The 26,337-nt window shown below is 44.1% G+C and overlaps 1 protein-coding gene across 3 annotated transcripts in view; it reads right to left on the reverse strand.

Moving 5' to 3' along the window:
• tbc1d7 (TBC1 domain family, member 7) overlaps nt 1-26,337 on the reverse strand; it is a 77,284-nt gene that overhangs the window by 41,192 nt on the left and 9,755 nt on the right. For all 3 annotated transcript variants that reach the window (XM_068050339.1, XM_068050349.1, XM_068050330.1), the window contains exons 5-6: nt 10,870-11,057; nt 9,284-9,421 (exon numbers count right to left, since the gene is read on the reverse strand). In XM_068050339.1, the coding sequence (XP_067906440.1) occupies nt 9,284-9,421; nt 10,870-11,057 (326 nt within the window). The remainder of the gene's footprint in view (nt 1-9,283; nt 9,422-10,869; nt 11,058-26,337) is intronic.

A 26,337-nucleotide genomic window follows, 5' to 3' on the forward strand; every position in this document is an offset into this window, starting at 1 on the left:
CGGTATGGCTCTATGAGCGACATTACGAAACACAATCACGCAAAATGTGGTAGACGTTTAGAACTCTCTTCCGCAAATGGCAATTTATGCAAGATGAACTGTTAATTTTAAAACTAAGATGGATAGATTTCTGTTTGTCAAAGGTATCAAGGGATATGGGGCAAAGGCGGGTATATGGAGTTGGGTCACAGGTCAGCTATGATCACACTGAATGGCGCAATAGGCTCCAGGGGCTAAATAGCCTATAGTTAGGGTTAGGGTTATTTTCCTTTAGTCAGCACAACATGATGCACTTGAGGCATCGCACTTCTGCAAAAATATGTCTAACTCAGCGTTGAATATATTCAATGAACCAGGCTTCGCTGCTTTCTGGGGAAGAGAATTTCAAAGATTAACGACCCTAAGAGAAGAAATTCCTCCTCATCTCTATTTTAAATAGGAGGCCCCTTATTCTAAAACTGTGCCCCCAGCACTAGATTCCCCACAAGGGGGCGGGGGCATCATCTCAGCATCTACCGTCAAGCCCCTTTAGTTTAGTTTAGAGATACAGCACTGAAACAGGCCCTTCGGCCCACCGAGTCTATGCCGACCATCAACCACCCATTTATACTAATCCTGCACTAATCCCATATTTCTACCACATCCCCACCTGTCCCTATATTTCCCTACCACCTACCTATACTAGGGGCAATTTATAATGGCCAATTTACCTACCAACCTGCAAGTCTTTTGGCTTGTGGGAGGAAACCGGAGTACCCGGAGAAAACCCACGCAGACACAGGGAGAACTTGCAAACTCCACACAGGCAGTTTTTTTTTTATATAGAGATACAGCACTGAAACAGGCCCTTCGGCCCACCGAGTCTGTGCGACCATCAACCACCCGTTTACACTAATCCTACACTAATCCCATATTCCTATCACATCCCCACCTATCCCTATATATTTCCCTACCACCTACCTATACTAGGGGCAATTTCTAATGGCCAATTTACCTATCAACCTGCAAGTCTTTGGCATGTGGGAGGAAACCGGAGCATCCGGAGGAAACCCACGCAGACACAGGGAGTACCCAGAATTGAACCCGGGTCGCTGGAGCTGTGAGGCTGCGGTGCTAACCACTGGGCCACTGTGCCGCCCCTCTTGTATGTTTCAATAAGATTACCTCTCATTCTTCTAAACTCCAATGGGGAGACGCCCAACCTGCTCAAACATTCCTCATAAGGCAACCCCTTCATCCCAGGAATCAATCAACTGAAACTTCTCTGAACTGCCTCCGATGTAAGCATATCCCTCCTTAAATAAGGACTCCCAAAGGGGTCTGTGCTGGGGCCTCCTATTTTTACAATTCGTATCAATGACTTAGATGAGAGGAGCGATGGCATGGTAGCTAAATTTACAGATAACACAAAGATAGGTAGGAAAGTAGGGGAGTGGGGAGAGTGGGGGGGGGGGGGAGGATGGGGGAGAGTGGGGGGGCAGGGGAGGGGAGCGGGGAGCAGGTGGACGACACACAGAGGACTGGATTTCTTGTGATCTCCCATGCAGTGGCTCATTTAAATACCCTGCTGGGCCTGGTCCACGCCCGCCCCCCGCAATCACACGGAGGGGCGGGCTTTCCGACGCTGGCAATGACCTCAACTGCCAGCGCGCAGGCGTTGACGCCATTTTTTAAGGGCAGCCAGCCCTGACAGCTAACTTAAATTTTTAAAGGGAACCACTCTGCCCACTGTTCAAATCAAAATTCTACCACCCCTATCCCACCCCCCAATAACAATAAAATTAAGTATCTGTCCTCCCCCCACCCCACAGAGCACTCAACTTTCACATATCCCCCCCCTCAACTGAACAAAGTTTACAGTTCACTCCTTCCCACCATCCCCTACACTAATGACGATCTGTTCTCCCCTTCCTCACCACTGTGGCGCCTGCTTTCCCTGGATGGGTAAGTGAAGGACGGGAGTGCCGGCTGCCACTCTGAAGATCGTAGCCCAACTGTTAGATCGCAGGTAAGTGTATTTAATGTATGCATTTAATTTATTACCATATGTTAATCCAGGTCCCATTGCCCAGCAACCACACAGAGTGGGGGGAGATCAATACCAAGGGGGGGGGGGGGGGGAGGCAGTGACAGAGGGGAGACAACAGAGAGGGGGGATAAACAGAGAGGGGGGATAAACAGAGAGGGGGGATAAACAGAGAGGGGGGATAAACAGAGAGGGGGGATAAACAGAGAGGGGGGATAAACAGAGAGGGGAGAATAAACAGAGAGGGGGGATAAACAGAGAGGGGGGATAAACAGAGAGGGGGGATAAACAGAGAGGGGGGATAAACAGAGAGGGGGGATAAACAGAGAGGGGGGATAAACAGAGAGGGGGGATAAACAGAGAGGGGGGATAAACAGAGAGGGGGGATAAACAGAGAGGGGGGATAAACAGAGAGGGGGGATAAACAGAGAGGGGGGATAAACAGAGAGGGGGGATAAACAGAGAGGGGGGATAAACAGAGAGGGGGGATAAACAGAGAGGGGGGATAAACAGAGAGGGGGGATAAACAGAGAGGGGGGATAAACAGAGAGGGGGGATAAACAGAGAGGGGGGATAAACAGAGAGGGGGGATAAACAGAGAGGGGGGATAAACAGAGAGGGGGGATAAACAGAGAGGGGGGATAAACAGAGAGGGGGGATAAACAGAGAGGGGGGATAAACAGAGAGGGGGGATAAACAGAGAGGGGGGATAAACAGAGAGGGGGGATAAACAGAGAGGGGGGATAAACAGAGAGGGGGGATAAACAGAGAGGGGGGATAAACAGAGAGGGGGGATAAACAGAGAGGGGGGATAAACAGAGAGGGGGGATAAACAGAGAGGGGGGATAAACAGAGAGGGGGGATAAACAGAGAGGGGGGATAAACAGAGAGGGGGGATAAACAGAGAGGGGGGATAAACAGAGAGGGGGGATAAACAGAGAGGGGGGATAAACAGAGAGGGGGGATAAACAGAGAGGGGGGATAAACAGAGAGGGGGGATAAACAGAGAGGGGGGATAAACAGTGAGGGGGGATAAACAGAGAGGGGGGATAAACAGAGAGGGGGGATAAACAGAGAGGGGGGATAAACAGAGAGGGGGATAAACAGAGAGGGGGGATAAACAGAGAGGGGGGATAAACAGAGAGGGGGGATAAACAGAGAGGGGGGATAAACAGAGAGGGGGGATAAACAGAGAGGGGGGATAAACAGAGAGGGGGGATAAACAGAGAGGGGGGATAAACAGAGAGGGGGGATAAACAGAGAGGGGGGATAAACAGAGAGGGGGGATAAACAGAGAGGGGGGATAAACAGAGAGGGGGGATAAACAGAGAGGGGGGATAAACAGAGAGGGGGGATAAACAGAGAGGGGGGATAAACAGAGAGGGGGGATAAACAGAGAGGGGGGATAAACAGAGAGGGGGGATAAACAGAGAGGGGGGATAAACAGAGAGGGGGGATAAACAGAGAGGGGGGATAAACAGAGAGGGGGGATAAACAGAGAGGGGGGATAAACAGAGAGGGGGGATAAACAGAGAGGGGGGATAAACAGAGAGGGGGGATAAACAGAGAGGGGGGATAAACAGAGAGGGGGGATAAACAGAGAGGGGGGATAAACAGAGAGGGGGGATAAACAGAGAGGGGGGATAAACAGAGAGGGGGGATAAACAGAGAGGGGGGATAAACAGAGAGGGGGGATAAACAGAGAGGGGGGATAAACAGAGAGGGGGGATAAACAGAGAGGGGGGATAAACAGAGAGGGGGGATAAACAGAGAGGGGGGATAAACAGAGAGGGGGGATAAACAGAGAGGGGGGATAAACAGAGAGGGGGGATAAACAGAGAGGGGGGATAAACAGAGAGGGGGGATAAACAGAGAGGGGGGATAAACAGAGAGGGGGGATAAACAGAGAGGGGGGATAAACAGAGAGGGGGGATAAACAGAGAGGGGGGATAAACAGAGAGGGGGGATAAACAGAGAGGGGGGATAAACAGAGAGGGGGGATAAACAGAGAGGGGGGATAAACAGAGAGGGGGGATAAACAGAGAGGGGGGATAAACAGAGAGGGGGGATAAACAGAGAGGGGGGATAAACAGAGAGGGGGGATAAACAGAGAGGGGGGATAAACAGAGAGGGGGGATAAACAGAGAGGGGGGATAAACAGAGAGGGGGGATAAACAGAGAGGGGGGATAAACAGAGAGGGGGGATAAACAGAGAGGGGGGATAAACAGAGAGGGGGGATAAACAGAGAGGGGGGATAAACAGAGAGGGGGGATAAACAGAGAGGGGGGATAAACAGAGAGGGGGGATAAACAGAGAGGGGGGATAAACAGAGAGGGGGGATAAACAGAGAGGGGGGATAAACAGAGAGGGGGGATAAACAGAGAGGGGGGATAAACAGAGAGGGGGGATAAACAGAGAGGGGGGATAAACAGAGAGGGGGGATAAACAGAGAGGGGGGATAAACAGAGAGGGGGGATAAACAGAGAGGGGGGATAAACAGAGAGGGGGGATAAACAGAGAGGGGGGATAAACAGAGAGGGGGGATAAACAGAGAGGGGGGATAAACAGAGAGGGGGGATAAACAGAGAGGGGGGATAAACAGAGAGGGGGGATAAACAGAGAGGGGGGATAAACAGAGAGGGGGGATAAACAGAGAGGGGGGATAAACAGAGAGGGGGGATAAACAGAGAGGGGGGATAAACAGAGAGGGGGGATAAACAGAGAGGGGGGATAAACAGAGAGGGGGGATAAACAGAGAGGGGGGATAAACAGAGAGGGGGGATAAACAGAGAGGGGGGATAAACAGAGAGGGGGGATAAACAGAGAGGGGGGATAAACAGAGAGGGGGGATAAACAGAGAGGGGGGATAAACAGAGAGGGGGGATAAACAGAGAGGGGGGATAAACAGAGAGGGGGGATAAACAGAGAGGGGGGATAAACAGAGAGGGGGGATAAACAGAGAGGGGGGATAAACAGAGAGGGAGTATGAGAAAGACAGACAGAGAGAGAAAGAGGAGGGAGAGAGAGTGATCAAGATGACTCCTGACAGATGGACATCTATCCAGAATACTCTGTATTGCTACAAGTATGCAGGAAAACATTGACTACTTGTGTAAGCAAAAAAAAAATGACAGGTATCTCACTAAATCAGTGTCCAACATAATGAAGTGAAAATAAGTCAAAAAATTAGCCTTCTCATTTAAAGCTTCTTCACAAAAATGCACATTTGTTGCTGTTTTGATTAATAGCAAGATACATTTTTAATGCCTTTATCTTTCCGAAATGTTGGACAAAAATTGTAATGTAGCCCCCACACGTAAAAAGTTTGGACACCCTTGCTGGCCTATAGTTTCCTGCTTTCTGCCTCCTGCTTTTCTTGAATAGGGGCGTTACATTTGCACTTTTCTAACCCGCTAGGACCTTTCTAGAATCGAGGGAATTTTGGAAGATTACAACCAACGCATCCACTATCTCTGCACCCACTTCTTTTAAGACCCAAGGATGCAAGCCATCAGGTCCAGGGGACTTGTCAACCTTTAGTCCCATTAGTTTCCCTAGTACTTTTTCTCTAGTGATAGTGTTTGTTTCAAGTTCCTCCCTCCCTTTTGCCCTTGATTTTCTACAATTCTTGGGATGCTTTTGATGTCTTCTACTGTGAGGACAGATAATGCAAGTAATTAGGAAGGGACACGGTATGTTAGCCTTATTACAAGCGTGTTGGAGTATAAGAGTAAGAAAATCTTGGTGCAATTATACAGGGCTTTGGTGAGAACACATCTGGAGCACTGTGTACAGTTTTGGTCTCCTTCTCAAGGAAAGATATACTTGCCTCAGAGCCAGTGCAGTGAAGATTCATTAGATGATTTCTGGGATGAGGGGGCTGTCCTACAAGGAAAGATGGAATAGAATGGACCTATATTCACTGGAGGTTGGAAGAATGAGAGGTAATCTCATTGAAACATATAAAATTCTTAGAGGGCTTGACAGGGTAGATGCTAGGAGACTGTTTCCCATGGCTGAAGAGTCTAGAACAAGGTGTCATCAAGATAAGGGCTGGCCATTTAGGACTAAGATGAGGAGAAATTTCTTACCTCAGAGGGTTGTGAATCTTTAAAATTCTCTACCTCAGAGGACTATAGATGCTTAACCATATTTAAGACTGAGCTCACCAGATTTTTGGGCACTAAGGGAATCAAAGAATATGGCAACATGGCAGGAAAATGGAGTCCAAGTAGATGCTCAGCCATGATCTTACTGAATGATGGAGTACATTCGAGGAGCCATATGACCTAAGCCTGCTCCGCTTGCTTATGATGTATTTTGCTGTTTATGTGTGCACCTATGTAGTGGTGGTAATTAAGGTATTCTGAGTTTAGAAAGACAAGATGTACAGCTAGTATTATGAGTGCTCAGAACTAATACATATTGACTGAATGTTGTTTGTTGACATAAAAAGGCAGGATTACACTGGTGGGCAAGTATAATGGCAGCAATGATCAGTGTCACAACTGATTGGTGGCTGTTGCCAAAATGTCAGCTTTGGCCAAACAAGGAGCTAACAGTACACAAGGATGTGAGACCACCACACTGGGGAAGTCTGACATAAAAACAGAAAATGCTGTAAATATTCATCTGGCCAGGCCGCATTGTGGAGAGAGAAACAGAGTTAATATTTCAGGTCAATGACCTTTCATCAGAATTGGGGAAAGTTAGAGATGCAATAGGTTTTAAGCGAGGGAATGGGGGAGGGTGGGAAAAAGAACAAAACAGAAGATCTGTGATAGAATGTAAGGCAGGAGAGATCAAATGACAAATGGGTTCATGGTGCAAAGTCAAAGGGAGTAGTAATCAGATGAGTAGAGAAACAAAAGATGCGTCTGGAGGAGGTGTGAAGAGCAGAATAACCAACAGTTGCCATCTGAAAGCAAAACAAAAATAAAAAAAACAAAAGAAAACCCAAAACCAGCAAAAAGAAAGGAAACAAAATGAGGGCAGAGTTGCAAACTAAAATTGTTGAACTCAATGTTAAGTTTACAGCCTTCTGGCTGTAAAATGCCTAGTCAAAAGATTAGGTTTTGTTTCTCGAACATACTTTGAGCTAAATAACTGCAGGAGGCCGAGGACAAAAAAGTCAGTGTGGGAGCATGGTAAAGAATTAAAATGACATGTGACTGGAATCTCAGGTCAGGCTTGAGGACTGAACAGAGGTGTTCTACAAAACGGTCACCTAATTTGCATTAGGTCTCCCCGTGCAGAGACCACATTGCCATGCTAGGCCCCCACCTGCCAAGAACGAGGCACATTAATTTTATCATGAACATCAATTTTAAATTGTTGCTGAAGTTAAGAAAGGACTTGTTAAACAGATCAGCCGTGGTTGGAAAAGACATTTGCATATTAACAGACCGTGTTTGGAAGGACAAAGCAGCCATTCCGACATTCAACCCACAACGGATTTTTGATTACCAGACGTTGAAGGTGGGGGAAACTCGCATTCCAGCTTGTCTGCTAAAATGGCCGAATACACAAACGGACATGGCCAAACCAGCTAGTCACATGACTAACCTGCTGGGCAACCTGAGTTTTTTGAATTTGTACAAAGAGTTTGGGGAGAAAGTCAGTTTGCTCCTGGACTGAGCAGATTTCTCTCCTGTCTGATCCCATCTCTTTCTCACAAGCCTCTGAATCCACTGAAGACACATGAACCCCAAGAGAGAAAAGTCTCCGACAGCGAACAAGGTTTAAAAATACTGGGCCCCAACGAAAAGATCTACCTACAATCAAGGACTCTACAGCGAGCTCGAAGAACTATAACAACTCTTCAGATATCGCCTCAAACTTTTCTACTTTATTTTTCTTCTGCTGTTTTCTGTCTCTATTTGCATACATGTATCGCATATGCATGCCAGCGTGGGGCGCAACGTGTACCTGTAGGTGTTAACCGAATTAGAGTTTAAGTTCAAGTTTAATAAATTTCAACTTTTCTTCTTTAAACCTAAGAAAGCCTGTTTGTGCTGGTTTCTTTGCCTTATAATTGGAAAGCGGTGAACAAGGATTCACCAAGGGGTAGCTAAAAACAGTATGTTTAAAATTAAACCCTCTTACAGTAAGAGCAGGTGAAGGCTGAAAGGGAACCCTAGACCTCTTTCTCACCTGGTCGTAACAGCATCGTGAGCAGCGAAAACAGTGTGCTAAATTGAACAAAGTATAAGTCAATCGATGTTTCATTCAGAAGCCATATTTGCAGCGTTAGACGGTGAGAAGGGAGGAGTTAAAGCGGCAGGTGTTGCATCTCCTGCGTTTGCATGGAGAGGTGCCTTGGAAAGGAGACAGGATGTTGGGGGTGACTGAGGAGTGGACCAGGGTATCGCAGAGACAATCCCTTCGGAATGCTGAAAGGAGAGGGAAGGGTAAGATGTGTGTAGTGGTGGCAATAGCGAAGGATGATCTGTTGAATACAGAGGCTTGTGGGGTGGAAGATGAACCCTATCGTTGTTCTGGGAGGGAAGGAAAGGATGAGAGCAGAAGTGCATGAAATGGAATGGACATGGTCAAGGGCCCTGTCAACCACAGTGGGAAGTGGGGGTGGTGGTGGGGGGGGGAAATCCTTGGTTGCGGAAAAAGGAAGACATATTGGAAATGTTAGTACGGAAGGTTGTATCGTCAGAACAGATGAGATGGAGAAACTGGGGAAATGGAATGGAGTCCTTACAGGAAGTGGGGTGTGAGGAAATGTAGTTAAGGTAACTGTGGGAGTCAGTGGCTTATAGTGAATATTGGTTAATAGCCTATCCCCAGAAATGGAGACAGAGAAGTCGAGGAAGGGAAAAGTCGGAAAGTTGGGTCATGGTCCGGGGGAGCTGGTATCGTAGTGTCGCCATTATAGCTTTCTCAGTATTTTGCTTTTGTATACTAAGCAAGTCTCCTTCCCAGTGGTACAAGAAAGAACAGTGTAGCTCTGGTAGTGCTCTAACTTATAGTGCCACATTCACAATTGGAGCAAAGTGGGGCACTAAAGCATAACAGGTATCAGTTATTCAGTTAACCAGGCAGTGTTTATCAACATGCAACACCATAACAAATTCTCCTCCTGCTTTTAATAGTGACACTAGAATAGAAAAAAGGGTACAAGAATGCTCATAAGAGATGGTCTTAATCAATTACCACTTCTGATCACTGCTGCTCATTTTAATGCATTAATGTCTTTCCCTGCCAGACACATTATTAACATTTATATTGTTTAGCACATCACTTACCAAGTGAGGCATCGAATCTCCGTATTTATTATTGAATTGGTTCACAAAGCATTTGACTAGCCAGTAGGCGTCATCATCATTTTCCACCATCTCTTCCATTGCTTCTGCTATTGCAATAAACACTGCATCCTTTGGTTCCTGAGATGAAGAGCACGTTTACTAATGACATTTTTAAAAAATCCAGTATGACAGCTGGAGAATCAGGATATCACAATATTTGCATTTTAAAAAAAATTATTTGTTCTCAAGATGTTGGGGAAGCGGGCAAGAATGCATTTATAACACTCTCTCCTAGTTACCCTGAGAAGGCAGTGGACCCTACTTTGTAGCAACTTCTTATAAAGCTTATTGGTCCACTTCACAGAATACTGAGACATAACAATCACATAGGTAGACCAGGTAGGGATGGCATATTTGCTTTATTGAAGGACATTAGTGAATAAGCTGGATGTTTAACAAAAATTCTGCAGTTTTCGTACCATTTGTTTCTGATGCTAACCCAAAAATTAGCTAATTTATTGAATTCAATTTTACAACTTGCAAAGGTGATATTTGATCTCTCAACTTTTGGGGTGCTAGTCCAGTATCATTAACCAGTACACTTGTACAACCTTCATGAACAGATTAAAGCTAATTATGCTACATTGTGAAACAAAGTGAACAAGACCAAAAACATTAAGTATTTAGTAAATCAAATGCCAAGTATCCACGAAAAAGAGAATGCTGGAAATACTGAGCAGGTCAGGCAGCATCTATGGAGAGGGAAATGGAGGTAACAATTCAGGTCAATAAACTTTCATCAGTTCTGATTTCTATTTTATTTCAGATTTCCAGCATCCACAGTATTTTGCTTTTGCCAAGAATCCGGATATTCAGTTGCTGAACTGAATCTGGTTATTTGTGGAAGCAAGAAAATATTGGTGGTCATCTGACAGATTTTTCTATATCACACAACAAAGGTGAACAAAGCAGAAACAATATTGCAATATTGTATTTGTAATAAAGCCATGAACTACCTTGGTATTAGCCATTTAGAGTTGTTGATCAAATGGAAATTGCAGTTACAAGTTTTTCAGCTTATGAAAACAGAAACTGTGTGATTCATTTTTGATTGTTGCCCATAATTGGAAATTAAACGACATAGCATGCTTTAATTTCAGGAGGAAAAGTGAATACGGTAATTTAAGTTTTAACAAGATCAATAGTTATAACTTCTTTCCCCATTTAGGGTTTCTGATGCCAGAATGCAGAGTAACATGAGTGACTGTGTCCAGAGCATCCAAAGTCATCCAACATTTCCCAACAATCCATTTAGGAAAGGAAGCTGTGCTGACTCAGCTTAATGGTTGAATAGTACCTTACTGGCTTTCTTACAAGCAACATGTAGATCATTCAAATTGTAGCACTTAATTTTGCCTTCTATAAAACAAGCATGCTGTACCCAGAGGCATAGATTTTGACTTTGTGCAATTGTTAAGATGGATGATAGCAAATCGGCAGACTGTTTTATATCCTTCCAAATTTTTATTGCCATTGACATCAAAAATCAAATTTTATTTGAAATAAAAAATGTGAACATGACTGACCAGTGACTGAGATGGATGACGTGGCAGTGTTCCAGACTCTAATTGGTACATTCGGAGGTAAACCCAAACCTGTGGGGTGGAATCTTGAACAAACCGAATAATCTGCAATGCTTGCAACAAGTCCTGGTATTGTTCTTTCCGAAATGTCACCACAGCAGAGTGAGATTCACAGTGAGGAGGAAGAATACCTTTAAAGAAATTAGTTGGTAATTGCAATGCCACACAAAAAAAATTTGAAGTCACTAAAATCCACAGCTCAGAGTTAACTTTTTTCAGTAACCTTGCAAAACATATCAATCCTATTCAGATTTATTCTATTTTTTTTTTAATTATTTTTTTTATTTAGAGATACAGCACTGAAACAGGCCCTTCAGCCCACTGGGTCTGTGCCAACCAACAACCACCCATTTATACTAATCCTATATTACCCCATATTCTCTACCACATCCCCACCATTCTCCTACCAACTACCTACACTAGGGGCAATTTACAATGGCCAATTTACCTATCAACCTGCAAGTCTTTGGCTGTGGGAGGAAACCGGAGCACCCGGTGGAAACCCACGCAGACACAGAAAGAACTTGCAAACTCCGCACAGGCAGTACCCAGAACTGAACCCGGGTCGCTGGAGCTGTGAGGCTGCGCTGCTAACCACTGTGCCGCCCATTTCTTATTTAAAACTCTAAAAATTGGCATTTCAAATGATGAAGGCAGATACTGCACATTTATTTTCTCAGCATCAAAATGGGAGGTGTTGCTACTCAATGATCACATACAATGCCACTTGTTAACCTTGGCTCAATGGTAGCACTTTAGTCTGAGTCAGAAAGTTGCGGGTTCGAGCTCCACTTCAGAGACTTGAGCACCTACTCTCAGCTGACACTTCACAGCAGTGCTGAGAGAGCGCAATACTGGCCAAAGCCCTGTCTGCCCTCAGATGGGTGAAAATAATCCTATGTCACTTTTTGACAAAGAATAGGAGAGCTTTCCCTGTGTTCAAGCCAACATTTATCCTTCAACCATCATCAACACAGATTATTTAGTCATTTAGTAACTTAGTCTTCCTGCAACATCACCATAAATTTAAATATATTGAACTACATAAAATAATTCCAGATAGTAATACCTAGAAGCTTCAAACAAGGTATGTAGACAAGAAAGACTATAAATCTCCAGACGTTTACAGCATTATGACTGTTCTAGAGCAAGTCAACTTCACTGTGTTGCTCTGTTCCCACAGCCTTGTCGCTTCCTCAGCTCCAAATGTTTAAATATGATTGTTCTTTGATTATAGATCTGTGCCTGTACTTTCTGTAAGTTTCTGTAAGGCTGTACTTTCAGATGAGATAGAGAGAAGGATAAAAAAGGGAGGCTCATAATATTGGTTAAAGAAACAATCAGAGCTGTGAGGAGTGATCATATGGTAGAAGGTTCATCAAATGAGGCTATACGGGTTGGAATAAAGAACAAAAATAGGGCAATCACACTGCTGTAAATGTACTAGAGACCCCCAAGTCAAAGGGAGATAGAAGAGCAAACATGTTGGCAAATTTTTGAGAAGTGCAAAGTGGTGCAGTGGCTAGCACCGCAGCCTCACAGCTCCAGTGACCCGGGTTCGGTTTGCAAGTTGGAGCTTGCAAGTTCTCCCTGTGACCGCGTGGGTTTCCTCCCACAGCCAAAGACCTGCAGGTTGATAGGTAAATTGGCCATTGTAAATTGCCCCTAGTGTAGGTAGGTGGTAGGAGAATTGTGGGGATGTGGTAGGGAATATGGGATTAATGTAGGATTAGCATAAAAAATGGGTGGTTGATGGTCGGCATAGACTCGGTGGGCCGAAGGGCCTGTTTCAGTGCTGTATCTCTAAATAAATAAGGCAGTAATAGAGGAGGATGTCAACTACCTTAATATTAACTAGGATACGGCAGTAACAGTGGGGGATATTAACTGGGATAGAATCAGTGTAAAAAAGCATAGAGGGTGCAGAATTCTTAAAATGCATTCAGGGCAGAACTTCCTTAACCAGTATGTAGCAAGTTGAACAAGAAAAGGGGAAATTCTGGACTTCGTTTTAGGAAATCAAGCTGGGCAGATGGAAGGGTATCAGTGGGAGAGCATTTTGGTGGTAGTTATCATAATTCAGTTAGATTCAGAGTAGTCATGGAAAAGCACAAAGATAGACCAGGAGTAAAAGTTCTCAACTGGGGAAAAGCCAATTTTACTAAGCTGTGATATGATTTAGTAAAAGTGCACTGGAAATAGCTGGTTGAAGGTAAATGGGAGGCATTCAAGGAGGACATAGTGAGGGTTCAGAACAAATATGTATCCACAAAAAAGAACAGGACTCCTAAATCTAGAGCCCCAGATGTAGGGTAGGATAAGGCATAAAAAGGAAGCTTATGTCAGGTACTAAGTGTTCAATACTGCAGAAAGCCTAGAGTATAGAAAGTGCAGGGTGAAATTCAAAAGGAAATTAGGAAAGCAAAGAGAGGGCATGAATAAAATATTGGCAACTAAAATCAGGGAAAACCTAATGGGGATTTATAAATACATAAAGAGCAACAGGACAACTAAGGGCCAATTGGAGACCAATAAGGTCACCTATGTGTGGAGGCAGATGATGTGGGCATGGTTCCTACTGAGTACTTTACATCTGCCTTCACAAAAGGGGAACAATGCAGACAGTGACATTAAGGAGAAGGAGTGTGAAACATTGGATGGGATAAACAGAATGAGAGAAGATATATTCAGGGGTTTAGCATCTTTGAAAGTAGATAAATTGCCAGGCCCACATGAAATGCATCCCAAACTGTTAAGCAAAGCAAGGGAGGAAACTGTGCAGGTTCTGACCATCACTTTCCAATTCTCCCTGGTTGCAGGCATGGTGCCAGAGGAGTGGAGCAGCAGAAATATTGGAGGCATTAACCATCATTTTCCAATCTTCTCAAGCATGGTGCTAGCAGACTGGAAGACTGCTAACATTGTGCCATTCTTTAAAGAGGGAGAAAGGGATAGACTGAGTAATTACAGGCCAGTCAGCTGTAAGGAAAGGGTTAATGGACTGGTTATAAGCTCACAGCAGTGCTGGTTATGTGGAAACAGGATGGGTGAGGTATGGTGATACTAGCTGAATTGAATAGAACAATTTGAATTGAATAGAACTGTTAATCACAGCAGACTGATTGGAACCAGACATGTAATCACAGCAGGACTGGAAGAAATCTGGATATGGCTACTTGGGAATACACTAACCAACAGCTGATCGCGCACCCAACAAACCAATCCGCATCCAGAAGAGGATCGTGCATGAACTTTTTCAAAAATTGTATTCTGTATGTAAATGCCTGAAAAAGTCCCTCACGGCAGCACTCAAGAAACACAGAAGGTACGTACTGATGGGAAGAATGCCGGTCAATGAAGCAGTAAGACCCCGGTCAAGATCACACCCAAGTGACCTACCGTCATCTCAAATTGACCACCTGAGGGGCATCTATGTGACTTAATTGAAACTGTTTTGTTTAAAATTCTCAATAAAGATGTTGGATTTAGTGTGAGATTGTGTTAATCGTAATTCGGAGTCTCCGAATTCAAGAGGTAAAATCACCTACGCAGTCTAACCTTGGTGGTGGGAAAGTATTGGGGAAAACTTCTGAGGGGCAACATTAATTGTCATTTAGAAAGGCAGCATAGTTTTGTTTAGGGAAGTTCGTGCCTGACTCATTTGATTGATCTTTTTGAGGAGGTAAAAAAGAAAAAAACTTGCATTTATATAGCACTTTTCATGACCACAGGACGTCTTAAAGTGCTTTACAGCCAATAAAGGGCAGCACAGTGGCGCAGTGGTTAGCACCACAGCCTCACAGCTCCAGCGACCCGGGTTTGGTTCTGAAGACTGCCTGTGCAGAGTTTGCAAGTTCTCCATGACCGCGTGGGTTTCCTCCGGGTGCTCCGATTTCCTCCCACATGCCAAAGACTTGCGGGTTGATAGGTAAATTGGCCATTGCAAAAAGAATTGCCCCTAGTGTCGGTAGATGGTAGGAGAATTGAGGGAAGGTGGGGATGTGAGAGGGAAAAATTAGATTAATGTAGTATTAGTGTAAATGGGTGGTTGATGGTCGGCGCAGACTCGGTGGGCCTGTTTTGGTGCTGTATCTCTCTATGACACTATGACTCTAAAGTACTTTTGAAATGTAGCCACTATTGTCATGTAGGAAATGCGGCAGCCAATTTGCGCACAGCAAGCTCTCACAAACAACAATGTGATAATGACCAGTTAATCTATTTCTGTGATATTGATTGAGGGATAAATATTGGCCAGGACACTGGGGATAACTCCCCTGCTCTTCTTCAAAATAGTGCCATGGGATCTTTTACATCCACGCAAGCTGGGAAATGGGGCCTCGGTTTAACATTTCATCTGAAAGACAGCACCTCCGACAGTGCAGCACTCCTTCAGTACTTCACTGGAGTGTCGGCTTGATTTTTGTGTCCAAGCCCTGGAGTGGGACTTGAACCAAGAACCTTGTGACTCAGAAGTAAGAGTGCTACCAACTGAGCCATGGCAGACACAAAAGCATGATTTGAAACCAGTGCCTGCACAGGGACTTGAACCCTGGACCCTCAGATTAAAAACTGGATGCTCTACCAACTGAGGGTCAGTGAGGGCAGCACATTTGATGTAGTCTACATGGATTTTAGCAAGACTTTTGACAAGGCCCCACATGGCAGACTGGTCAGAAAAGTAAAAGCCCATGGGACCCAAGGCAAAGTGACAAGTTGGATCCAAACCTGGCTCAGTGGCAGGAAGCAAAGGTTAGTGGACAATGGGTGTTTTTGTGACTGGAAAGCTGTTTCCGGTGAGGTTCCACAGGGTTCAGTACTAGATCCCTTGCTTTTTGCGGTACATGTCAATGGTTTAGACTTAAATGTAGGGGTCACGATTATGAATGTTGTAGATGACACAAAAATTGGCCATGTGGATAATAACGAAGAATAAAGCTGTAGACTACGGGAAGATGTCAATGCACTGGCCAGGTGGGAAGAAAAGTAGCAAATGGAATTCGAGGTATTGAATTTGGGGATGGCAAAAAAGGCAAGGGAATACCCAAAAAATGGTAGGATACTGAGTAGTCCAGAGGATACATGCCCGCAGATCCATGATGGTAGAAGACAGGTCAATAAGATGGTTAAGAAGACATATGGGATACTGTCCTTTGTTAGCAGAGGCATAGAATATGAGCGTGGTGATTATGCTAAAACTGTATTAAACACTAATTAGCTGGAGTAGTGCATGCAGTTTTGGTCAGCGTATTTCAGGAAGAAGGATATCGCATTAGAAAAGATAGAGGAGATTTATGAGAATGTTGCCAGGACTAGAGAATTTTAGCGATGAAGAAAGACTGAATAAACTGGGATTGTTTTCTCTGGAATAGAGGAGGCTGAGGGAAGAGTTAATTGAAGTGTGTAAAATTATGAGGAGTCTAGATAGAGTGGATAGGAAGAACCTATTTCCCTTAGCAGAGAGGTCAATAACCTGGGAGCATAGGTTTAACGTAATTTACAGAAGGATTAGAGGGAAGTTGAGGAGCATCTTCTCACCCAGAGGGAGGTGAGGTCTGGAATTCACCGCCTTAAAAAGGTGGTAGAAGCAGAAACCTTCTTCATATTTAAAAAGTACTTGGATATGCACTTGAAGTTCTGCAACCTACAAGGCTACAGAGCAAGAGCTGGAAAGTAGAATTTGGCTGGATAGCTGTCTCAGCTAGCACAGAGATGATGGGCCGAATGGCCTCATTTCATGCCGTAAATTTCTCTGATTCTAAGTGTTTCTGCTCAAAGTAGATGATGTCATTGCATGCCTAGCTACTTTTATGCTGGACTCAAGACCATCTTCCACATAAGCACATACTGAAGAATTCTAATTTACACGATATTCAAAGCGGTCAAAGAAAAATCAAAATGGGATTTTAAAATATCCTTTGTATTGCAATTTCAAATGGATTGTGAGGTAGTGACTAAAAAGCTTTATTGCAGTTCCAGTTTGCAACAGGTAAAGTTGCTTCTGTATAATTATATAGCACCTGACATCACTCTGCATATCTTATGACCTTGTGATACAAACCATATTGTTTGTGGCTCCCTCACCAAGATAGAAACTATATATAAATGCCTGTTATTTGACAATTCATCACTACATTTCTCTCTTTTCAAAGAACAACACTCTTAGGCTTCATAAATTGTGTCCTCATGATACATCAGTCTATTAGCTTAACCCTCTAGATTTCAGTGTTAAATTAAGGAACTGTCGAAAAAGATATTATTCTATATAATCAACTCCAGAATTGTTGTGTGACTGACTGGAATTATACAAATATATTGACTTTCACCATCAAGGCAACTTGGTATTACTATCCGCTCATGCAAACTACTCAGCTATATTATAATTACTGGCCTGTATTTCCTAGTAATCAACTGCAATTGTTTTCAATAAATGCGCAGGTTTTGATCAGCTATTAATCTTTCAGTGCTGGTGCCTTCATCGAAGTTCACTGGCCATCAGAATCCAAACTGACAGCCGATGCTGGTGAACAAAGGAAAACTCCACATTGCCCACTGTGATCTAAAACTGAACAAAACTATTTGAGCATCTATGCACTATAAAGAGCAAAGGCATCTTGAAGTGATTTCAAGTCTACAATTCCATTTAGTTCAGGTGGCAGTGACAAGGTACTTGAATTTTCTGTTTTAAAGCATATTCGAAATCACTTTATTTGTTTTCACTCTTTCCCAGCATACGTTTTTCTGTATTTACCACCAGGATTGGCCACCTTTATCCTTCAGTTAAGAAAACAGAAAATGCCATCCATGTACAAGACTGTATTCTTTAGAAATCCATCACAATTTGGAATAGTTCTGAGAGACTTTTCCTAATAATGCAAATGTTAAAAAACTAATGAATATCTTCGGCATCTGTTCCCACTGTAGGCCTCAACAGCAGTTTCTTTGTCTCCTGACCATTTATAGAATCAGAGTTATACAGCACAGAAACAGGCCCTTTGGCCCATCGTGTCTGTGCCAGCCGTACAGCACCCATTCTAATCCCATATTCCTGCACTTGGCCCGTAGCCCTGTACGCTATGGCGTTTCAAGTGGTCATCCAAATACTTCTTAAATGTTGTGAGGGTTCTTGCCTCCACCACCTCTTCAGGCAGTGCATTCCAGATTCCAACCACCCTCTGGGTGAAACAATGTTGCCTCAAATCTCCCCTAAATCTCCTGCCCCTTACCCTAAATCTATGCCCCCTGGTTCTTGACCCCTCCGCTAAGGGAAAAAGTTTCATCCTATCTAACCTATCAATGCCCCTCATAATCTTGTACACCTCAATCCTGTCCCCCCTCAGCCTTCTCTGCTCCAAGGAAAACAACCCTAGCCTTTTCAGTCTCTCTTCATAGCTGAAATGCTCCAGCCCAGGCAACATCCTGGTGAAACTCCTCTGCACCCTCTCCAGCGCAATCACATCCCTCCTATAGTGTGGTGACCAGAACTGTACACAGTACTCCAGCTGTGGCCTAACTAGTGTTTTATATAGCACCATCATAACCTCCCTGCTCTTATATACTATGCTTCGGCTAATAAAGGCAAGTATCCCATATGCCTTTCTAACCACCTTATCTACTTGTGCTGCTGCCTTCAGTGATCTATGGACAAGTACACCAAGGTCCCTCTGACTTTCTGTACTTCCCAGGGTCCTACCATCCATTGTGTATTCCCTTGCCTTGTTAATCCTCCCAAAATGCATTACCTCACACTTTTCAGGATTATATTCCATTTGCCACTGCTCCGCCCATCTTACCAGCCCATCTATATCTCCCTGTAATCTAAGGCTTTCCTCCTCACTATTTACAACACCACTAATTTTTGTGTCATCTGTGAACTTACTGATCATACCTCCTATATTCACATCTAAATCATTAATGTACACTACAAACAGCAAGGGTCCCAGCACCAATCCCTGTGGTACACCACTGGTCACAGGCTTCCAATCGCAAAAACAGCCCTCGACCATTACCCTCTGCCTTCTGCCACTAAGCCAATTTTGGATCCGATTTGCCAAATTGCCCTGGAAACCCATGGGCTCTTACCTTCTTAGCCAATCTCCAATGCGAGACCTTATCACAAGCCTTACTGAAATCCATGTAGACTACATCAACTGCTTTACCCTCATCTACACATCTAGTCACCTCTTCGAAAAATTCAATCAAGTTAATTAGACACGATCTCCCCCTGACAAAGCCATGCTGACTTTCCCTGATTAATCCCTGCCTCTCCAAGTGGAGATTAATCCTGTCCCTCAGAATTTTTTTTGGGGTACAATCAGTAAATTCTGGGTACAATCAGTAAATTCAGACACACAGTCTAATAAAGCTTACACTAAAATTGGTCCTTGATTGGCTGTAAACAATATGGTTTATGGCCTAGAAGTTTAACATCTGACAATCTACTGACTAGACCATCTTTTGACATATGGATTGTCAATATTTTTGCTGGGTTCCTTGCCTCTTACTGAAGTTCAATCAGATGACTCGTCAATACAGCAATTTGAAATGAGATGCAACAGTGTTCTGAAATTTTAATTCAGAATTTCTAACTGCTAAAGAGTTTATTACATGGCATAGCACCCTTAAATGAGGCAAAAAAGGGAAAGAGCAGTGAGTTAGGGTAATGACAGATTCCTGAAAAGTATGAAATGTAACATCACATTTGCAGAACAGACTATCAGGTTTATGCACTTATCCGAAAGATGCCAAAATGGTGAGGATATGTGCACAGTTGGATTATAATATGTGGCTACCTCATCATTGAAAAATTACCATGATCAAAGGTATTTTGGTCAGCTTTTGAAGAAGTTCTAACAAAAACAGTCAACATCTAAGAATTAGAAACATTTTCTTATAAGACACTTCTCTTTTTCACTTAATGTCAGTGGTTTCTCTTTAAATCACTCAGCAAATACTAGCACGGAACGTACAAACATACAAATTAGGAGCAGAAGTAGACCATTTGGCCCCTCGAGCCTGCTCCGCCATTCAACAAGATCACGGCTGATCTGTTTGTGTTGTGAATTCCACACTACCATCTACTCCCGATAACCTTTGATACCCTTGCCCAACAAGAATCTATCTACCATCACCTTAAAAATATTCAATGACTCCACTTCCACCACCTACTGAGGCAGAGAGCTCCAAAGTTGCGCAACCCTCAGAGAAAACATTTCTCCTTATCTCTGTCCTAAAAGGGCGACTCCTAATTTTAAAACAGTGCCCCCCCCCCTACTTCTGGACTCACCCACAAGAAACATTCTTTCCACATCCACCTTGTCAAGACCTTTCAGGATCTTACATACTTCAATCAAGTCTCCCCCCACTCTTCTAAACTCCAGTGAAAACAAGCCCAGTCTGTCCAACCTTTCCTCGTAAGACAACCCGCTCATTCCAGTATTAATCTAGTAACCCTCCTCCGAACTGCCTCCAACACATTTACATCCTTCCTTAAATAAGGAGACCAAAACTGCACAGTATTCGAGATGTGGTCTCACCAGTGCGCTGTATAACTGAAGCATAACATCCTAACTTTTATTTTCAATTCCTTGTGTAATAAAGGATAGCATTCCATTAGCCTTCTTTATTACTTCCTGCACCTGCATACTAACATTTTGTGACTCAATCACTAGAACACCTAGCTCTGCACCTCAGAATTCTGCAGTCATTCTCTGTATAAGTAATACTCTGCTTTTTTATTCTTCCTGCCAAACTGAACAACTTCACATGTTCTTGCATTGTACTCCATCTGCCAGATTTTTGCCCACTCACTCAACCTATCTATATCGGTCTGCAACCTCCTTACGTCCTCATCACAACATATTTTCCTAGCTATCTTTGTGTCATCTGCAAATTTAGCTACCATGCCATCGCCCCCCTCATCTAATCATTGGTATAAATTGCAAAAAGTTGAGGTCCCAGCACAGACCCCTGCGAGACTCCACTCGTAACATCCTGCCAATCAGAAAAGGACCCATTTATGCATACTCTCTGTTTTCTGCCAGCCAGCCAATCTTCTATCCGTGCTAATATGTTACCCCCAACACCATGAGCTCCTACTTTGCATAATAACCTTTTATGTGGCAGCTTGTCAAATTCCTTCTGGAAATCCAAGTACAGTATGTTAACGTGCTCCCTTTTATCCACAGCGCATGTTCCTCCTTCAAAGAACTCCAATAAATTGGTTAAACACTATTTCCCTTTCATAAAACCATGCTGACTATTCCCAATTACCTTGAGCTTTTCTAAGTGCCCAGCTATAAGCTCCTTAATGAACGATTCGAACACCTTCCCACGATAGAAGTCAAGTTAACGGGCCTACCTGTTTTCTGCCTCCCCACCTTCTTGAATAGAAGGGTCATATTTGCTACTTTCCAGTCTGATGGAACCTTTCCAAAATCTAGCAAATTTTGAAAAATTAACACCAACGCATCTACTATCTCATTAACCACCTCTTTTAAGACCCGATGATGAAGTCCATCAGGACCCAGGGACTTGTCAGCCCACAGCTTCAGTACCGCTTCTCTGGTGATTGTAATTTCACCAAGTTTAGTTTAGTTTAGAGATACAGCACTGAAACAGGCCCTTCGGCCCACCGAGTCTGTGCCGACCATCAACCACACATTTATACTAATCCTACACTAATCCCATATTCCTATCACATTCCCACCTGTTCCTATATTTCCCTACCACCTACCTATACTAGGGGCAATTTATAATGGCCAATTTACCTACCAACCTGCAAGTCTTTTGGCTTGTGGGAGGAAACCGGAGCACCCGGAGAAAATTCCACCTCCTGATTTACAGCTATTACTGGAATGTTTTTGTATCCTCTATAGTGAAGACAGAAGCAAAATATTTGTTCATTTCATCTGCCATTTCCTTCTTTTGGGCCTCCTTATCTCGAGAGACAATGGATACGCGCCTGGAGGTGGTCAGTGGTTTGTGAAGCAGCGCCTGGAGTGGCTATAAAGGCCAATTCTGGAGTGACAGGCTCTTCCACAGGTGCTGCAGAGAAATTTGTTTGTTGGGGCTGTTGCACAGTTGGCTCTCCCCTTGCGCCTCTGTCTTTTTTCCTGCCAACTACTAAGTCTCTTCGACTCGCCGCAATTTAGCCCTGTCTTTATGGCTGCCCGCCAGCTCTGGCGAATGCTGGCAACTGACTCCCACGACTTGTGATCAATGTCACACGATTTCATGTCGCGTTTGCAGACGTCTTTATAACGGAGACATGGACGGCCGGTGGGTCTGATACCAGTGGCGAGCTCGCTGTACAATGTGTCTTTGGGGATCCTGCCATCTTCCATGCGGCTCACATGGCCAAGCCATCTCAAGCGCCGCTGACTCAGTAGTGTGTATAAGCTGGGGGTGTTGGCCGCTTCAAGGACTTCTGTGTTGGAGATATAGTCCTGCCACCTGATGCCAAGTATTCTCCGAAGGCAGCGAAGATGGAATGAATTGAGACGTCGCTCTTGGCTGGCATACGTTGTCCAGGCCTCGCTGCCGTAGAGCAAGGTACTGAGGACACAGGCCTGATACACTCGGACTTTTGTGTTCCGTGTCAGTGCGCCATTTTCCCACACTCTCTTGGCCAGTCTGGACATAGCAGTGGAAGCCTTACCCATGCGCTTGTTGATTTCTGCATCTAGAGACAGGTTACTGGTGATAGTTGAGCCTAGGTAGGTGAACTCTTGAACCACTTCCAGAGCGTGGTCGCCAATATTGATGGATGGAGCATTTCCTTATTATCTACTATTAGTTCCCCATTCTCACTCTCTAGAGGACCAACACTCACTTTACTCACTCTTTTCCTTTTTAAATACCCATAGACACTCTTGCTATCCGTTTTTACATTTCTAGCTAACTTCCTTTCATACTCTAATTTCTTTCTCCTGCTTAACCTTTTAGTCATTCTCTGGGGTTCTTTATATTCTGACCAATCATTGACCTGCCACTCATCTTTGCGCAATTGTATGCTTTTTCCTGAGGCTTGATGCTTTACTTAACTTCTTTAGTTAACTACGGATGGTGGGTCCTCCCCCTTAGAATTTTTCTTTATAGTAGGAATATATTTATTCTGAGTATTCTGAAATATCCATTTAAATGTCTGCCACTGCTTCTCTATTGATCTATCTCCTAGCCTAGAAACCCAGTTCACTTCAGTTAGCTCAGCTTTCATGGCCACATAGTTGCCCTTATTTAAGTTTAAAATACTAGTCTTGGACCCACTCTTCTCTCTTTCAAGATTTTCCCAATTCTCTCAATTGGATATTACCCAAAATTCAATTTTACATTTCAGACCTTGGGAAAAATCAAGTGCTCTAAACACAGGGTGTTAATGTGACTGCCACTGTAAATCGTAGCACAACACTAGGAACCACGGCCCAGAAATGACTGTTCATGGCATTGGCGGACAAATGCACTCATTATGACACTCTTCTGTCCACTAGTTTTATTAGGGGTATAAACCATTTAAAATACACTGATTTAACCAGTTGAACCATTGGGAACTGCCAATCACAATAGCACCATAGTGGCATCATAGTGATTAAAATAGCATACATAAAAGCATGTCACATGCCCATCCAGTAATATCACCAATAATAATATTTAGGCTCAGTCTGTAGCATATGAAATTATGTGCTGCCAAGTTACTATTTAATTCCTTATAACTCATATCTGGCTGGACCACACAAAGCACCATCAGTGTTGCTTTTATTGACCAAAATTGCTCGCTAATCTAGGATCATCCCAGAACGTAAAGATAACGCCTGGCTTCTTTTCTCTAATGCAAACCATCTTCTTAAACCCCTCTCCCCTGTATCCTCCACCCTCACCTTCAACAAGTGAGAGAAGCTCATAGACTTCTCTGTCACTAAGATTACAACCATCAGATCAGCTTCCACTGTCACTTCCGTTTGTTCCCCGAGTCTACTGGGTCAAACTTCCTCTAAGGTTCCCCTTTCCCCTAGCCCTGAACTTGTATCTTTCTCTAACTTCTCTCTTATCTACCCTCACACCCTCTCTGAGCTCATCTTGTCCATGAGACCCACCTCCTGCTCCCTTGACCCGATTCCCACTAAACTGCTGACTACCCAACTTCCCTTCCTGGCTCCCATGTTAGCTGATGCTGTTAATGCTCTCTGATTCTGATGAAGGGATGAACTTGAAATATTAACTCTGCTTCTTCTCTCCACAGATGCTGCCAGACCTGCTGAGTATTTCCAGCATTTTCTGTTTTTATTTCAGATTGAGGGCAGCACAGTGGCGCATTGGTTAGCACCGCAGCCTCACAGCTCCAGCGACCCGTGTTCAGTTCTGGGTACTGCCTGTGCGGTGTTTGCAAGTTCTCCCTGTGACCGCGTGCGTTTCCGCCGGGTGCTCCGGTTTCCTCCCACAGCCCACTTGCAGGCTGATAGGTAAATTGGCCATTGTAAATTGCCCCTAGTGTAGGTAGGTGGTAGGAGAATGGTGGGTATGTGGTAGGGAATATGGGATTAATGTAGGATTAGTATAAATGGGTGGTTGTTGGTCGGCACAGACTTGGTGGGCCGAAGGGCCTGTTTCAGTGCTGTATCTCTGAATAAATAAATAAATATAAATAAATTTCCAGCATCTGCAGTAATTTGCTTTTGTGGTGTTAATTCTCTCCTCAGGTACTACCTCATCTCACCTTCAAACCTGCAGTCATCACCCCCTCTCATAAAACCAAGCCTTGACCTCTCCCATCCTTGCAAACTACCATCTCCAACTTTCATTTTCTCTTCAAAGTCCTTGAACGTGTTGTTATCTCCCAAATCTGTGCACATCTTTCCCAGAACTACACTGGAAGCATTCAGACAAGGTTCACTAGGGGTTGATTCCTGGGATGTCTTATGAGGAAAGGTTGAGTAGGTTGGGCCCATACTCATTGCAGTTTAGAAGACTGAGAGGTGATCTTATTAAAAGATGGAAGATTCGGAGAGGGCTTGGCAGGGTAGATGCTGAGAGGATGTTTCCCTTTATGGGGGAAATCTAGAACTAGGGGGAACAGTTTCAAATTAGGGGGTCGCCCATTTAAGATTAAGGTTATGGTGGGGTCAGGCAGGAAAGTGGACTTAAGGCCACAATCAGATCAGCCATGATCCTATTGATTAGCAGAGTAGGCTCGAGGGACCAAATGGCCTATTCCTGCTCTTATTTCTTATGTTCTTATGTAACTCAGTGTTTGAATCAGTCAGTCAGGTTTCCATCCTGCCACAGTACCGAATCAGCTCTAATCAAAATCACAAATGACATCCTATGTGACTGTGACAAAGGTAAACTATGCCTCCTTATCCTTCTCAACCTGTTTGCAGTCTAGGATATGACCACACCATCCTCCAGCACCTCTCCATCGTCATCCAGCTGGATGGGATTGTACAAGCCTGGTTCCCTTCTTGTCTAGCGAGGGTGGAAGAGAGTATCACCTACAATCGCTTCTTTCCCACTAACGCACCATTACCTCTGGTGTCCCCCAGGCATCTACCCTTGGCTTCCTATTATTTCTCATCTACATACTCAGCAACATCATCCAAAAAGACATCAGTTTCCACATGTGCGCTGACGACACCCAGCTCTACACCACCACCACCACTTCTCTTGACCCCTCCACTGTCTCTAAACTGTTAAGACTACTTGTCTTACATGGAATACTGGATAAGCAGAAATTTCCTCCAACTAAATAATGGGAAGAACAAAGACATCGTCTTCAGTCCCCGTCAAAAACGCTGCTCCTTAGTCCCCAACTCTATCCCTCTGTCGACTGACTGAGGCTGAGCCAGACTGTTCACAAGTTGGTGTCATATTTGATCCTGAGGTGAGCTTCCAACCACATACCCGCGCAATCACTAAGATTGCCTATTTCCATGTCTATGCCCGATGCTGTCCCTGCCTCAGCTCATCATCTTTTTAATGTTTCTTTATTTGTTCATGGCCTGTGAACATCTCTGGCAAGGCCAGCATTTGTTTCCCATCCCCAATTGCCCCTTGAGGTGGTGGTGAGCCGTCTTCTTGAACCACTTCAGTCCATGTGGTGTAGGTAAACCCACAGTGCTGTTAGGAAGGGAGTTCCAGGTTTTTGACTCAGCAACAGTGAAAGAACTGCAATAGTTCCAAGTCAGGATGGTGTGCAGCTTGGGGGAAAACTTGCAGGTGGTGGTGTTCCCATGCGTCTGCTGCTCGTCCTTCTGGTGGTAGAGGTCATGGGTTTGGAAGATGCTAAAGGAGCCTTGGTGAGTTGCGGTCATGCATCTTTTACATGGTGCACACTGCAGCCACAGCATGGCGGTAGTGGAAGAAATGAACGTTTAATGTGGTAAATGGGGTGCTAATCGAGGGTGCTGCTTTGTTCTG

This window comes from Heterodontus francisci, chromosome 2 (assembly GCF_036365525.1).
Source record: "Heterodontus francisci isolate sHetFra1 chromosome 2, sHetFra1.hap1, whole genome shotgun sequence".
Classification (NCBI taxonomy): domain Eukaryota; kingdom Metazoa; phylum Chordata; class Chondrichthyes; order Heterodontiformes; family Heterodontidae; genus Heterodontus; species Heterodontus francisci.